Source organism: Natrix helvetica, assembly GCF_964273705.1.
Source record: "Natrix helvetica genome assembly, chromosome: 1".
Classification (NCBI taxonomy): Eukaryota; Metazoa; Chordata; class Lepidosauria; order Squamata; family Natricidae; genus Natrix; species Natrix helvetica.
The window spans coordinates 52,286,490-52,299,250 of record NC_138548.1 but is presented as its reverse complement, the minus strand read 5'-3'; the positions used below and the strand labels follow the sequence as shown (position 1 = coordinate 52,299,250).

Here is a 12,761-nt window from a genome sequence, read left to right as displayed (position 1 = left end):
AATCTGGGTCCTCATTTTACCGACCTTGGAAGGATGGAAGTCTGAGTCAATTCAGAATCGAACTGAGCCATTCAGAATTGAACTCTTCGAATGAGCAGGGAGTTAGCCTGCAGTACTGCATTTTAACCACTGTCCCACCACGGTTCTTAAGCCATGAGTTAAGTTTCTTTCACAGGAATACATGACCTGAAGTACACAGAAAAGCACTTTTCTGGAAATAGGAAGTAGAGCTGAACAGTATTAAACAGGGACAATTGAGAAATAGATGGAGGAGAGACAATGCTCAGAAATGAGCCTGGTGTTCATTGGAACTTCATAATGGCAAATTGGAGAGAGAAAAGAGAGAAAAAGACCCAAAGTCACAAAGCCCACAGCAATTAAGTAATTCAAGACCTAAAAGACTTTCCTAGAAGAAAGAAGATGAAATGGTGAGCTGAAGGAGGGAAATTTAAGTTGAAAACATGAGTGCATTTAGGCAAGACTGGCGCAGAGAAGCTATAATCAGCTGACTGTCAAACTGAATGCCTAGGAAATCCAGGCAAAATTGACTTTAAAAAGAGAGGAGAGGCAATCTTTTCATTTTCCTTAATCCTTTGTTATGAAAGAGAAAGGAAGCTGGAAAATAGCTGAGCAAAATATAGGAAGGCTGGGAGAAGGCCAGCAAGAATCCTGTGTTCACCGACAGGGGCATTCCCACAGAGGTGATTAGGAGAAGGGTGAAGGTTCAATAAAAGAATGGCATTGTATAGGCCAGAGGTCAGCAACCCATGGCTCTGGAGCCACATATAGCTCTTTCATCCCTCTCCTGCAGCTCCCTGTCACCAGTCGGCACTACAATTTTGAGAGGAGCTTCCGGTTTGGAGGGGGGAGTAGGGCATGCCAGGAGGAGACTCTACGGCAGGGGGTGGGTTTTCCACAATTGATAAGGCTTTTGGTTAGGACAGGTAGAGAAAAAAGGATGCCACGCTGGAAGGAGACTCTATAGTGGGGAAATGGGAATTCCTGTCGGCTCCAGAATTGAAGGGGGGGCTTCCGGTTAGGACCTTTGTGGCTCTTTGAGTGTTTAAGGTTGCCAGCCCCTAGTATAGGCCAAGGAGATGTACTACTGTAAGCAATTGCTCTCGGCCCATATACTTAAAAGAAGCAATTGGTAGAAAGAAAATAAGTAGCTTGGGGGAAAGGGGGAGGGGCTTTAAATGAATAGAACTCTAAGCTACCTGTAAAGCAATGAAAGAGCTAGCAAAATATTCAAGGTGGAGGTAAGAAGAGGAAGGGCTCATTGCTTAGGCAAAAGAAAAAAAGAAAAGATATCGGTGAGTACAGTGAAAGTTTCAAGGTTAAAAACTGAAGTTTAATTAAAGGAAAGTAAATTAGAAAGAAGGACAGAGTGTTTTGAGAAAAAATAACTCTAGGAAACTTTGAGGAAGAATTAAAAGAATATTAAAGATTATATTTTAAAATGTTGTTAGTTGCAAAGTTGTGTCCGAGCCCCATGGACAAAGTTCCTCCAGGCCTTCCTGTCCTCTACCATCCTCTAGAGTTCATTTAAGCTCACCCCTACTGCTTCAGTGACTCCATTCAGCCACCTCATTCTTAGGTGGCCAAAGTATTTGAATTTCATCTTCAGGATCTGGCCTTCTAAAGAGCAGTCAGGGTTGATCTCCTCTAGGACTGACCGGTTTGATCCCTTTGCAGTCCAAGGGACTCGCAGGAGTCTTCTCCAGCATCATAGACCTCAATTCTTTGGCGCTCAGCCTTTCTTAGGTTCCAGCTTTCACAGACATACATTGCAACTGGGAAAACCATTGCCTTGACTATACGTACTTTTGTTGGCAGGTTAGCAGGGTTTTATTTTAAAAAATAAGGAAGGAAAAAAGTAAGAACATTTGATAAAGCAGAAGGATCATCAGATCAAGCATGAACATGTTAAACACTGTGGCAAGTCTAAAACAAATCCAAACAAGCAAGTAGGAGGATTAATGGATTACGCAGGAGCCATGACTAGTTGGACCGGAGAAAAGGGCCTTTCCCAAATACTGCTATATGCTGTACATGTTTCCAAATGTGGCTCTGCATAGAGTTATAACTCATGGGAGTGAATAATTCTGTTCTGAGAAATAGGATGCACAATAGGCTCTAAAGTGCCTTCCCATTCTATGATAATTTAAAAGACCATATTGAAAAGTTAAGTAATTTCAGAGCTTTGTCCCATTGTAATTAAATGTGATTCTTCTGTGCCTCAGGAAAAGAGATTGCTTCTGATTTTTATTATATGAGATCATTTAATTTGAGATGTCAGGTTCTGAGCCCGGGGCCATTTCATACAACATATATTCTGCCAAAAAGCTGGAGATTGTTTTAATCCTTTAAATTACTGCAGGCAACATACATCAGATAGCATAGAAGATCTGACTATTCATACATTAGTGATTCTGTAGAAGGCATGCTATCAAAAGTTATCTGAATGTAAAAATGAACAAACCCAGACGTTCCTGTAAGCCACACCAACTTTGTAAGAAAAACGAAAGTATGGATGTGGGCATGGGTAAATGGGTGGTTATCAGTTATTCAACCATACCTTATAATTGTAATGTGCTGCATAATTCACCCACTTCCTGACATCAGTCTTGCCTTCCACAGAGATGGACCGAACGGCAGCCTTGGATGCTGTACTTGCTGGCATATCAAAGTCTACATCCACATAGCGGACAAAATGAGAAGGCACCTCCCGGTCTGAGCCAAGTTCCAGGTGGCAAAAGAAGCAATGAGGATGACCTGCAGCTAAAACGAAATGAAAGAATACGGCAACTGAGAACACCAACATGGAATCTTAGAAGAAAAAGGATAACAAATACCAAAAGAAAGCCACGGAATTATTCAAATGATTATGTTAGAATTCTGAGGTCAGCTTTTCTGACATAAAATATGGAGATACTCAACTTATTTTTTAAAAAAATCAAACTTGATAAGACACATAGGCATTAGATAAAGCGTCGCTAGAATATTACTAGTACAACATATCCTAATTCTAGAACCTGTCTAAACAACTACGGCTCCTATAATACCTACAATTCATCATCACTGGCAAAATTAGTTAACTGAAGGGAATTGGAAAGCCACACCACCCACATATTTTAGAACATTGCTACAAAACTCTCACAACCTTCTGGCATTCCTTGCAAATACATCACAATGAATCCTGGAAAAAATGCTTGAAAAACTGTCAGCTTATGCTGGCTAAAGAGTGGTTGTCTCTTCTTTCATGCAGAATTATCACTTGACATATACAATAGTCGTTAAGGCTGATGCATGCTATTAACAGTTGTACATGTTAATTTAGAACAGAATAAGCCAATGCATACAAACGTGGTCCTTTAACATGCTCAATCCCAAGGCAGTAAGGAAAGCCCAGTTTCTTTTAAAATATAGGGTTTGAGGCATGATTACACAGAGAAATAGGTCCAATTCATTGTTCTTGGCTGATGACCACTGATTATTATTTTGAACCATGTACTTTCTTCATGTGAAAAATTCAGGAACAAATACATCATCTATTTTTTTCTAGGGCTGCAAGGCAAATCTTTGGTACACACTTGCATAAGATGCAAACAAAAGTTATGACTTATTGCATGTAATTGTTCATAAGAAGATATTGAGGTATTTTTGAGGTTTTTTTTTTAAATGAAAAGCTTATGTCAAAAAGAGGAAATAAATTTACTTAACTTTTCCCCACTTTTTCCCCCACTTTTTTTTAAACTAAATGTATTTGTCAGCTGCTTTTCTTGCTGTGAAGCTGCAGATGCATATTTAATCTTCTCCCATTCAGAATACTTTAACTCATGTAATTTTATAAACATATAATGAGGCTTAAAGAATATCAATTCTAAAGCAAAATTGTGAAACATTGTCTTAAACAATGAATACAGTAGTATGGACAATGGTTGGACAACCTTTTGTGACAAATACCTGAATCTCAGTGTGTCCTCTTCCAATGTCTAAAACTAGAAACTTTGTGCTTAAATATGTGCATTCTGTATGATCTTGCGCAACCATGATCTGAGCCCCAATCTACCTGTCTGTGATATAGGAATAATACCATGTTATTCCTCTGTGAAGAGTTTTTAGCTTTGGCCTGATTGTTGTTACACACTATAGAGACAAAAATAATAGATGCCATACAACAAGATAATTTTTGAGTACTCTCAAGGATATAAACCATGATTTATAAATATATTATTTTGCCTTTCATGTAAAATGGGGTCCCCAACCCTGGGCTGTGGCCTACTATCCGGCTGTGACTGATTTGGAATTGGCCATGTGAGTGGCGGATTGGAGCATGTGCAACTGCACACAGGGGTGAAATGTTCTGACGTCTGCTACCGGTTTGCTTCGTGAGCATGCTCACCCCAGGCACTAAGAATCTGCAAAGGTAAGTAGAACAGCGGTGTGTGTGTGTGTGTGTGTGTGTGTGTGTGACAGCTGTGCCATGTGATTTAGATTCGCTAGAAAGCAGGATTTCTAGCAAATATAAATCGTGTGGCACAGCTGATTTTCACCGCTGATCGTCAGAACTTTAAAAAAAAACCTTTTAAGCATTTTTTAAACTACCGGTTCAGGTGAACCAGTAGTAATTATTACTACCTGTTCGGGTGAACCAGTCCAAAATGATAGCATTTCACCCCTGCCTGCACAGCTCCACTTGCATTGCGCGCATGCATGTGGTGGGGCTTTTGAGGATGTTTGCTTAAACTATGGAAAGGCAGTAGTGTGGTCCTTTTGTAATATCAAAGGTTCTGTGTCAGCAATCAGTTCAGATTCCTGGCATGAATTGTCCATCTGTTCAGCAGCAGCTTTCTGGATAGAAAGAGATATATGAGAGTGTCAAAAGGGAAGAGAGAGTAAAGGACAAAGGGGCTGATAGAATGAGAAAATGATGAATCCTAGTTGTTTTTGACTTTTGACCGACTCACAACTTGCTTCAGCCAACATGAGTGATATGCAGTGTCAGATTATTCTGAATGCTGTTCAACAACAATAAGATTGCTAATTTCTGCTTTAGAAGCAGAATTAGGATATTTTTTGATAGTTTAAAAGACATCGCCACAGTCTCACCATCATCTAGAGGAGGAGTGAAAAATGTTGGAGAAGCGGAGATCAGTCTTCTTGCAATATGGAATCAAAATTGCTCACATTATTTAGGAGACGTTGCCTATTTTAAGGGTGTCTTTTTCTGTCTATCTCTGCGACTGGGTTTGGAAACTGCACCAAAACCCATGGTTTGTTTATGAATTACTGAGTAGGCTACGATTGTCTTGAACCTCAAAACACACTTCATAAATCACAGTTACAAGCCATTCTGGCTATGTTCATGCAATACACAAAGCCTCAAACCAAAAATAGTGAAAGTCAGTGTGACACAAAAACAAAGCCTGTTTGCTGGTTGTGTGCATGTGCATAATGTGTACAATATTTTGCAGGGGATTTATTTTAAAACTTCAGCAATTTTCATACAGTACACATTAAGAAAGGGATGTTTGATTAAATGTTGGTTTTCTACTGTGTACAGCCCCAAAGCTGTACGTTAAGTCTATTCTTATTCAATATGGGATGGCTTGTTTTCAGGCTAGGCAGAAAAACATTCTATGAATCAATATTTTCCCAACATTCTTTATTTTGCCTAATGCTGGCTAACTAAAAACATCCTTTTGTACTGAAGCAATGAATCATACGCAGTTAGGACAGAGATTTCTCACAGTCTATAAACAAGGCCCATTATTTATCAGCCAGCATCAACAAGTTGTTTATAGAGAAGCACACATCAGAAGTTGTCAAGCTGCTGTTGGAACAATACTGCAAAAAGCAATGCTTTACAGGGGAATTCAGCTTATCTGTTTTGATCTTAAAACTTCAAACTGGCCCAAGGTAACTTTTTTTTTAAAGTTCAGAGTTATGACATAACAGCTGTTTCTTTAACACAACAAAAGACAGCTGTGCACTTGCCTTGTATTCAGAATGGACAAGTTATTTCCATGCGTCACAAAATCAGTTTACCAAGGCCCAAGTGAGAAATAAAATTTAGTTATGCCAAGGTCATATGAACATCCATCGATTACAATGCCCCAATCATTTCTATGCAACAGTTCTACAGTATTCATGCAAAGGATTATATTGTGACTATTTCATTGGTTCATTGGTTTTATTTGCTTAGAGTCATATGGGAATCCAGCCTATAAATTGGTGGAGTTATCCAGCTTCTGGACTGTCAGGGGAAAAACACCCTGTAGAAAATGAGGTCTATGGACCGAGGCTGATTCCCTTCCGCATATCTTTTGAGATATTAAAAAAAAAAAAGTCTTTAAGAAGTATTCTAATTAATAAACAAACTTTAATAATAAAATAAAACAGAAAATAACTAATTGTTACATTTTGATAATGAAAATCTCCGGTTGCCAAGTTGGCAGCCGAACAAAGAAGAAAGGAATTTAGTTCTGGAATGTGTAACGCATGCGCAATAAATCACTTTCAGATAAGAACTTTTATGACCTGCGCAATAACTCTTTCTTAGTTTAACTCTTGAGTGTCAGTTCATGCCTAGCAAACTTTTTAACATCGTGACACCCCTTCTTTTGCTAGTCTGGGCTGACGTCATCAAATCATCAATTAAGGCACATCTTCTTTCGCAGATACTCGTGTTGATTTGCGGCAAGTGGTTTGTTAAGCATGTCTGCGATCTGATCATGTGTAGAAACATATTGCAATTTAACGAAACCTTGCTTAACTAATTGCTTTGTGTTTTGATAACGAATGTCAATGTGTCTGGACCTAGAACCTGTAAAATGTGACTCAGAAATATAAACCACAGATACATTATCTTCCATCACGGTGATTGGTCGAATCGGACGTGTCCAGATATAATATAAACGATAAAGTGTTTGATCCTCGAACTCAGGACTTGGTTCATGTGTTAAGTTGTGAAAATCTGTTTGCATGGGTGTCTTTGTTGTGCTAGCATCTTTCATGTTGCAATGATGTAGAATGTGGTCAATTTTCTCTTCTTGTGAAAGACTAAACCCCTTCTGTGTCTTTTCAATTTGAACACCTAAATAAGTGCTAATGTGTCCTAAAGATTTTAGTGTGAAGTATCTCTGCAAACTTTTAGCAAAAATCTCACTCATTTTCTTATTTGGACCAATATAAACAATATCATCAACATAAACAAGAATTATCTCATATGCATTGTTAGATCTTTTTGTGAACACGCATTCATCAGTTTCGGACTTAATAAAGCCCATTGAATTTAGTTTGTCAGTAAGACATAAATACCACATTAAACCTGACTGTTTCAGACCATAAAGACTTTTGTTCAGGAACCAGGTATCCCCTTCTTGCTTTCGGAATCCTGGAGGGCTTCTCACGTAGATCTCTTCATCTAGGTCTGCATGTAGATAAGCTGTGTCCACATCAAATTGAAAAACTTCTAAACCAAGAATAGTTGCAGTGGTTAAGGCAATTTTTACGCTTTCAGTTCTGACTGTTGGTGAGTAAGTGTTTGTGTAGTCCTCAGGATAACGTTGAGCGAAACCCTGAGCTACAAGTCTGGCTTTGTATAAAGACTCACCATTTGGTTTCTTCTTGATTCTGTAGACCCATCAGGTGCCAATGACTTTCTTGTTTGCTGGAGGTTTTGCAGGTGTGAATACATTAAGTTTCTTTAAACTGTCCATTTCATCCTGCATTGCATCATACCACTTGCCTTGTTCTGAATCAGGAAGCTGTTTGATTTGTGTGAATGTCTCTGGAGGAAGAGTAACGTTGCAAATCAAAGGTAATGGTGACTTTGTCAGTTGCCATGAATAACGTTGTGGAGGGATTCCTTTTGTGGCCCTCTTGGAGCGTCTAGGAGCAACAGACCAGTCTTCTTCTTCTTCATCATCATCATCCTCGTCCTCACGTTCGTCGCTAGCATCAGCATCCGCGGCTTGCGAAGACGGAACATCAGTTTGTGAAGAACTGGTAGAAGGAATATCTGCCTGCAAATTGTTATCAGGCTGCGTGGCATCTGGAACACCATCTCTAGGAAAATAAACTTCAGGATCATTGGAATGAATCCTGGACCAGTCAATGTCTTCCTCAAAATTAGCAGATTGTGAAATGACAATCACATGTTTAGTATCAATGAATTTGTACCATTTTGAATTATCATCAATACCCATAAATCTTAGTCTCTTTGCTACTATACCTCCCTTTCTTCTTTGACTTAAGGGAGTGTTCACCATAGCATATGAACCAAAAATATGGAGGTTCTTGAGATCGGGCTTGTAGCCATACAGCATGTAGAAAGGAGTTTGATTGATTACACTGCTCCAAGTACGGTTGACAATGTAATTTGCATATTTGATTGCTTCACCCCAGTATGCATTACTGAGATTGGCATCTTCTAGAAGACAACGCATCATGGTTTGTAGAACCCCTTGTCTTCTTTCTACGACTCCGTTATGAGCCGGTGTATATGGAGCAGATGTCTGATGAAGAATTCCATTCTTACGCATCCAGTCCTGGAAACGCTGAGACATGAATTCTGCACCACGGTCACTCTGGATTCTGGCGATGCGAACTTGGTATTGTGTAGAAACAAAAGCTGCAAAGTCTTTAAAGATCTGAAAGGTCTCAGATTTCTCTCTCATAGGATATACAAATCCATATCTAGAATGATTATCTACAATTGTTAAAAAATACTTTCTGCCACCAAGTGTTGGTGGGAAAGGACCCACTATGTCAGTGTGTACCAAATCAAAAATGCGTGTTGACAGGCGTGTAGCGTGTTTGGGAATTGCAGCCGCCTTGGATTTAGCCTTTTTGCAAACCGCACAATCCAAAAACACCTTACACCCCTTTAGATCCAAACCTTTTGCGAACTCCGGCATCTTTCTAAGAACACGGAAACTGGCATGCCCCAATCTTCTGTGCCACTTGTGAATACACCTGGAATGCAAAAGTTTACCAGTTAGTGAATTCTCAACATTTACAGTTTCATGAGGACCCTCAGGCTTGCTTTGAGCAACCTGTTTCTGTTTTCTCTGTTTGTTGGCTTTAGGAGCCTTTGGCACAGTAACGTTTTCTCTCTCTGGGACAACTCTCTCTGGGTCTGCTGTGTGCCTTTTTGGAATTTGCATACTCGCCTGTGCTTGCCCTTTAGGCTTTGGCTTTAAGTAATAAACACCACCAATCAGCATGGTTTCAGCAACAATATCTCCATCTTTAACTAAGTAACTTGCTTTTTCGAGGTGGTGAACCTGGAACTTTAAATCTCTAGACAAGTGACTTTGACTAAGCAAATTACTGGTTGCTGAAGGTATGTAATAAACATCAGGGATGTGTGTATCGAGCTCTTCAATGTAAACAGTTCCTTTTCCCATAACCTTGCAAGTGTGGTTGGTGAAGGAATACAGTTCTCGATACTCGGGCTCTGGTTCGCCCATCTCTGTGAAAAGTTCCCTTCTGTGGGTAACGTGCACAGCTGCTCCACTATCTAAAGTCCACAAAAGACGTCTGTCGAACTTTGGATCAGGTTGTGGAACGTTGGTTATGGCCAGTGTCACAAGTGGAGCTTGTGAATCACGCCTTGGACCACGACGGCCTTGTCTTCCGCCTCTACCTCTGCCTCTGGAATCTGTTCCTCTGGGCTGGTACGTGGCGGGAGCTGGAACTTGTTGGGGACAATCCCGGGTGTCATGTCCCACACGGTTGCAGGTGTAGCATTTTGGCATCCTTGGAGCGTAGCCTCTTCCTCGGAAGGGACGTCTGGCTGGAGCCTTTGACGCTGGAGGTTGTTGCAGATGTGGTGTAGCTAACCTGATAGCTTCGTCTTCCACTAAAAGTCTGCAAACGTGGTTAACTGTGCGTTGAGCAATAGGCACGTAGTTAATCTTTGCAACAGCATCTTTCCATTCATAATTCAATGAGTTAATGATGATGCTAATCATTTGGATATCATCGATTACATGGCCATTCTGTCTCAATTCACTTCTCATTCTTTTCAGTTTGGTCAAATGTCCACCAATTCGTTCACCAGGTTTCAACTTCGAACCATGGAACTCAGACATGAGCAAACATGAAGATTCAATTGAAACGGGCCTGTAGCAATCTTCCAAAATAGCCCAAATTTCTTGGGCAGTTGCATCAGGTGGAAAGATACCTTGGATCTCAATTTCCATTGACATGAGTAAAGTCGTGATTGCTCTGTTTTCCAAGTCTCTTATCGCAGGTGTCCACGGTGGAGGAGGAGGATTAAAAATCATGGAATGTGTGCCTTCTCTTCGAAGCAAGAGCGTAATTTCACTGACCCAGGCTTTATAATTCTCTCCTGACTCCTTTAATTTGGACTCACCAGTCAAGGGGGTGACTGTGAATACCTGCTGAGGAATGTGCATTGGAACAATTTGTTGTTCTGGTTGCAAAGCTGGTTGTTGAACCAGGGGATGCTGGGGTTGCATCATTGGCCTTTGCGTGGCAACATCAAATTGGCTTCCTCGAATTCGCCTTTGGCTTTGCCTTTTTCCATCTAGGGAGGATTCAACGCCGCCAGGGGGTGTTGAAGACTTAACCTTTGGAGGCAAAGTTTTGGCTTCTAAAGGACTCATAGCCAATTCTTTAAAATTGTCACGAAGCTGCATCATCTTTTGCTGTAATAATTTTTCTCCACCAGCAGATGGCAGTGCAGCCTCACTTTTTGGCTGCAGTCGTCTATACGTATGCGGAAGTTCAGTTGACTCAAAAGGACCACGTGACCTCGGTGACGTGTACCTGTCTCTTTGTTCTAATTGACCAATGAACTCTGTGGGGTGTGTCTTAGGCTGTTGTTTTGAAGACAAGATGGCGTCCTCAGACATTTTGGGAGTGGGGGAGCTCCTCCTACTTCGCTTTATCTCCTCAAAGCACATTCTCGCCTCCCTGGCATATTTTTCGAAACGTTCTATTTGATCAAGATAGCTTTGCATTTCTTGCTCATCATTTGGGGAGGATTCATAAAGTCTGCTTTCTGCGTGGGAGGATTTTTTTTCTGCCAGCAGTTGCCATTCATCAATTGTTTGATAATCTGCGAGGGTCTGGGAATGGAGTGGTTCTGGCAGAGTGGGAAGTTTTGGCTTGGCCCCCAAAAATTCATAATCTCCTGGAGATATTTTAGAAGGAGGAACCACTGACCTCATTTCGTGGATGTCGCATCCTGTAGCTCCTTCCCCCACATCTGGCTCAGCACCTGAAGGAATTTGTTGTTCCTCTGTGTCTGAGGGAATGGATTCTTTGTCAGAAGAAGCTGATCCGTCTGTGCTTGCCCCATCTTTCTTTTTCTTTTTTTTCTTTTTCTCCGACATTGCTAATTAGGCTTAGTCGGTTATCTTTAGATAGCATGAAGGGAAAATACAGCCATAAATTGTAGCCATCTCAGCTGGTAAGTTGTCGACCAACCTCTGCATACCAAGTTGTCAGGGGAAAAACACCCTGTAGAAAATGAGGTCTATGGACCGAGGCTGATTCCCTTCCGCATATCTTTTGAGATATTAAAAAAAAAGAAATAAGTCTTTAAGAAGTATTCTAATTAATAAACAAACTTTAATAATAAAATAAAACAGAAAATAACTAATTGTTACATTTTGATAATGAAAATCTCCGGTTGCCAAGTTGGCAGCCGAACAAAGAAGAAAGGAATTTAGTTCTGGAATGTGTAACGCATGCGCAATAAATCACTTTCAGATAAGAACTTTTATGACCTGCGCAATAACTCTTTCTTAGTTTAACTCTTGAGTGTCAGTTCATGCCTAGCAAACTTTTTAACATCGTGACATGGACAGAGATAATTAATATTATAAATATGTAAACAAGTCATTAAGAAAATACATTTAGTATTCATTTTTTTTATTTTTGTTAAGACTTTTGATTATATAAAAAGTTGTAGGAAGTTACCACCCAGCCCTCTCCCAGAAAAATGAAATATCCTAGGAAATATTGAAAAGGCAGAATATTATATTTTCCTGGATGTGAAAAAGGGAGAAACACATTTTAAACACAAAGTAAATTCCTGCAGCTTCCTGCCCATCCCCACTTTGTCAATGGGCCATTAAGAAGGCCAAGCTAGTCCACTTTACATAATAAAGAGTTCTCCCCATCAGCTCCAGGGGGATGGGATTAAGGCAGGATAATACTGCCTTTTACTCAACTGACCACATGGCATCTGAGAACTCAACCAAACCTGGATTCAAAACTCAGCCTAGAGGGTTGCCCTTGCACGGGCCCATGGGAGTCTGGCAACCAATCAGAATACATTTCTTACACAGGAACAGGAAACAGATAGGTGGGGCCGAACAGATTATAAAAAGCCCTGCCAGCTCTTCTACTCTGCTCTCTCTTCTTTTCTCTTTCCTTCTCTTCTCTTCTCCACCAACATTGAAGCATGTGATCACTTTTTCTGTTCAGGACTCAAGCCATGTGGTCCTGTCCACCATTAAAACCATCTTTCCAAGCAGCCTCCATGTCTCCAGTGTCTTTTCCCCCACTTGGAGCCAAACCCAGAAGGACATTTCTTCCAACAAAGTAAACCGATAAGTGATTGGGCTTCAAAAGATTTCTGTAATCAGGAGAGATCTCCACGTAGCATAGAGCAGCTCAAATTCTGTGACCAACACTTTTCAGTTTCTAAGATCTTAACTAGATGCATTTCTAAAACTTTCAGTTCTGTGAAATGCTTTTTAGCACTTCTAGTACTG

General features: G+C 40.3%; 1 protein-coding gene and 1 long non-coding RNA gene across 10 annotated transcripts in view; one reads left to right on the top strand and one right to left on the bottom strand.

Annotated features, from left to right (window-relative positions):
• Positions 1-12,761, bottom strand: part of STON2 (stonin 2) — a 99,063-nt gene that overhangs the window by 7,614 nt on the left and 78,688 nt on the right. For 2 of the 3 annotated variants that reach the window (XM_081935600.1, XM_081935602.1), the window contains one exon: positions 2,579-2,781. In XM_081935600.1, the coding sequence (XP_081791726.1) occupies positions 2,579-2,781 (203 nt within the window). Of the gene's footprint in view, positions 1-2,578; positions 2,782-10,894; positions 11,548-12,761 lie in introns of those variants that run through there. The other variant, XM_081935601.1, reaches the window with a different exon arrangement.
• Positions 1-12,761, top strand: part of LOC309383266 — a 59,589-nt gene that overhangs the window by 25,959 nt on the left and 20,869 nt on the right. For all 7 annotated transcript variants that reach the window (XR_014173807.1, XR_014173808.1, XR_014173809.1 and 4 more), the window contains exon 2: positions 2,641-4,429. This is a non-coding gene — a long non-coding RNA (uncharacterized lncRNA). The remainder of the gene's footprint in view (positions 1-2,640; positions 4,430-12,761) is intronic.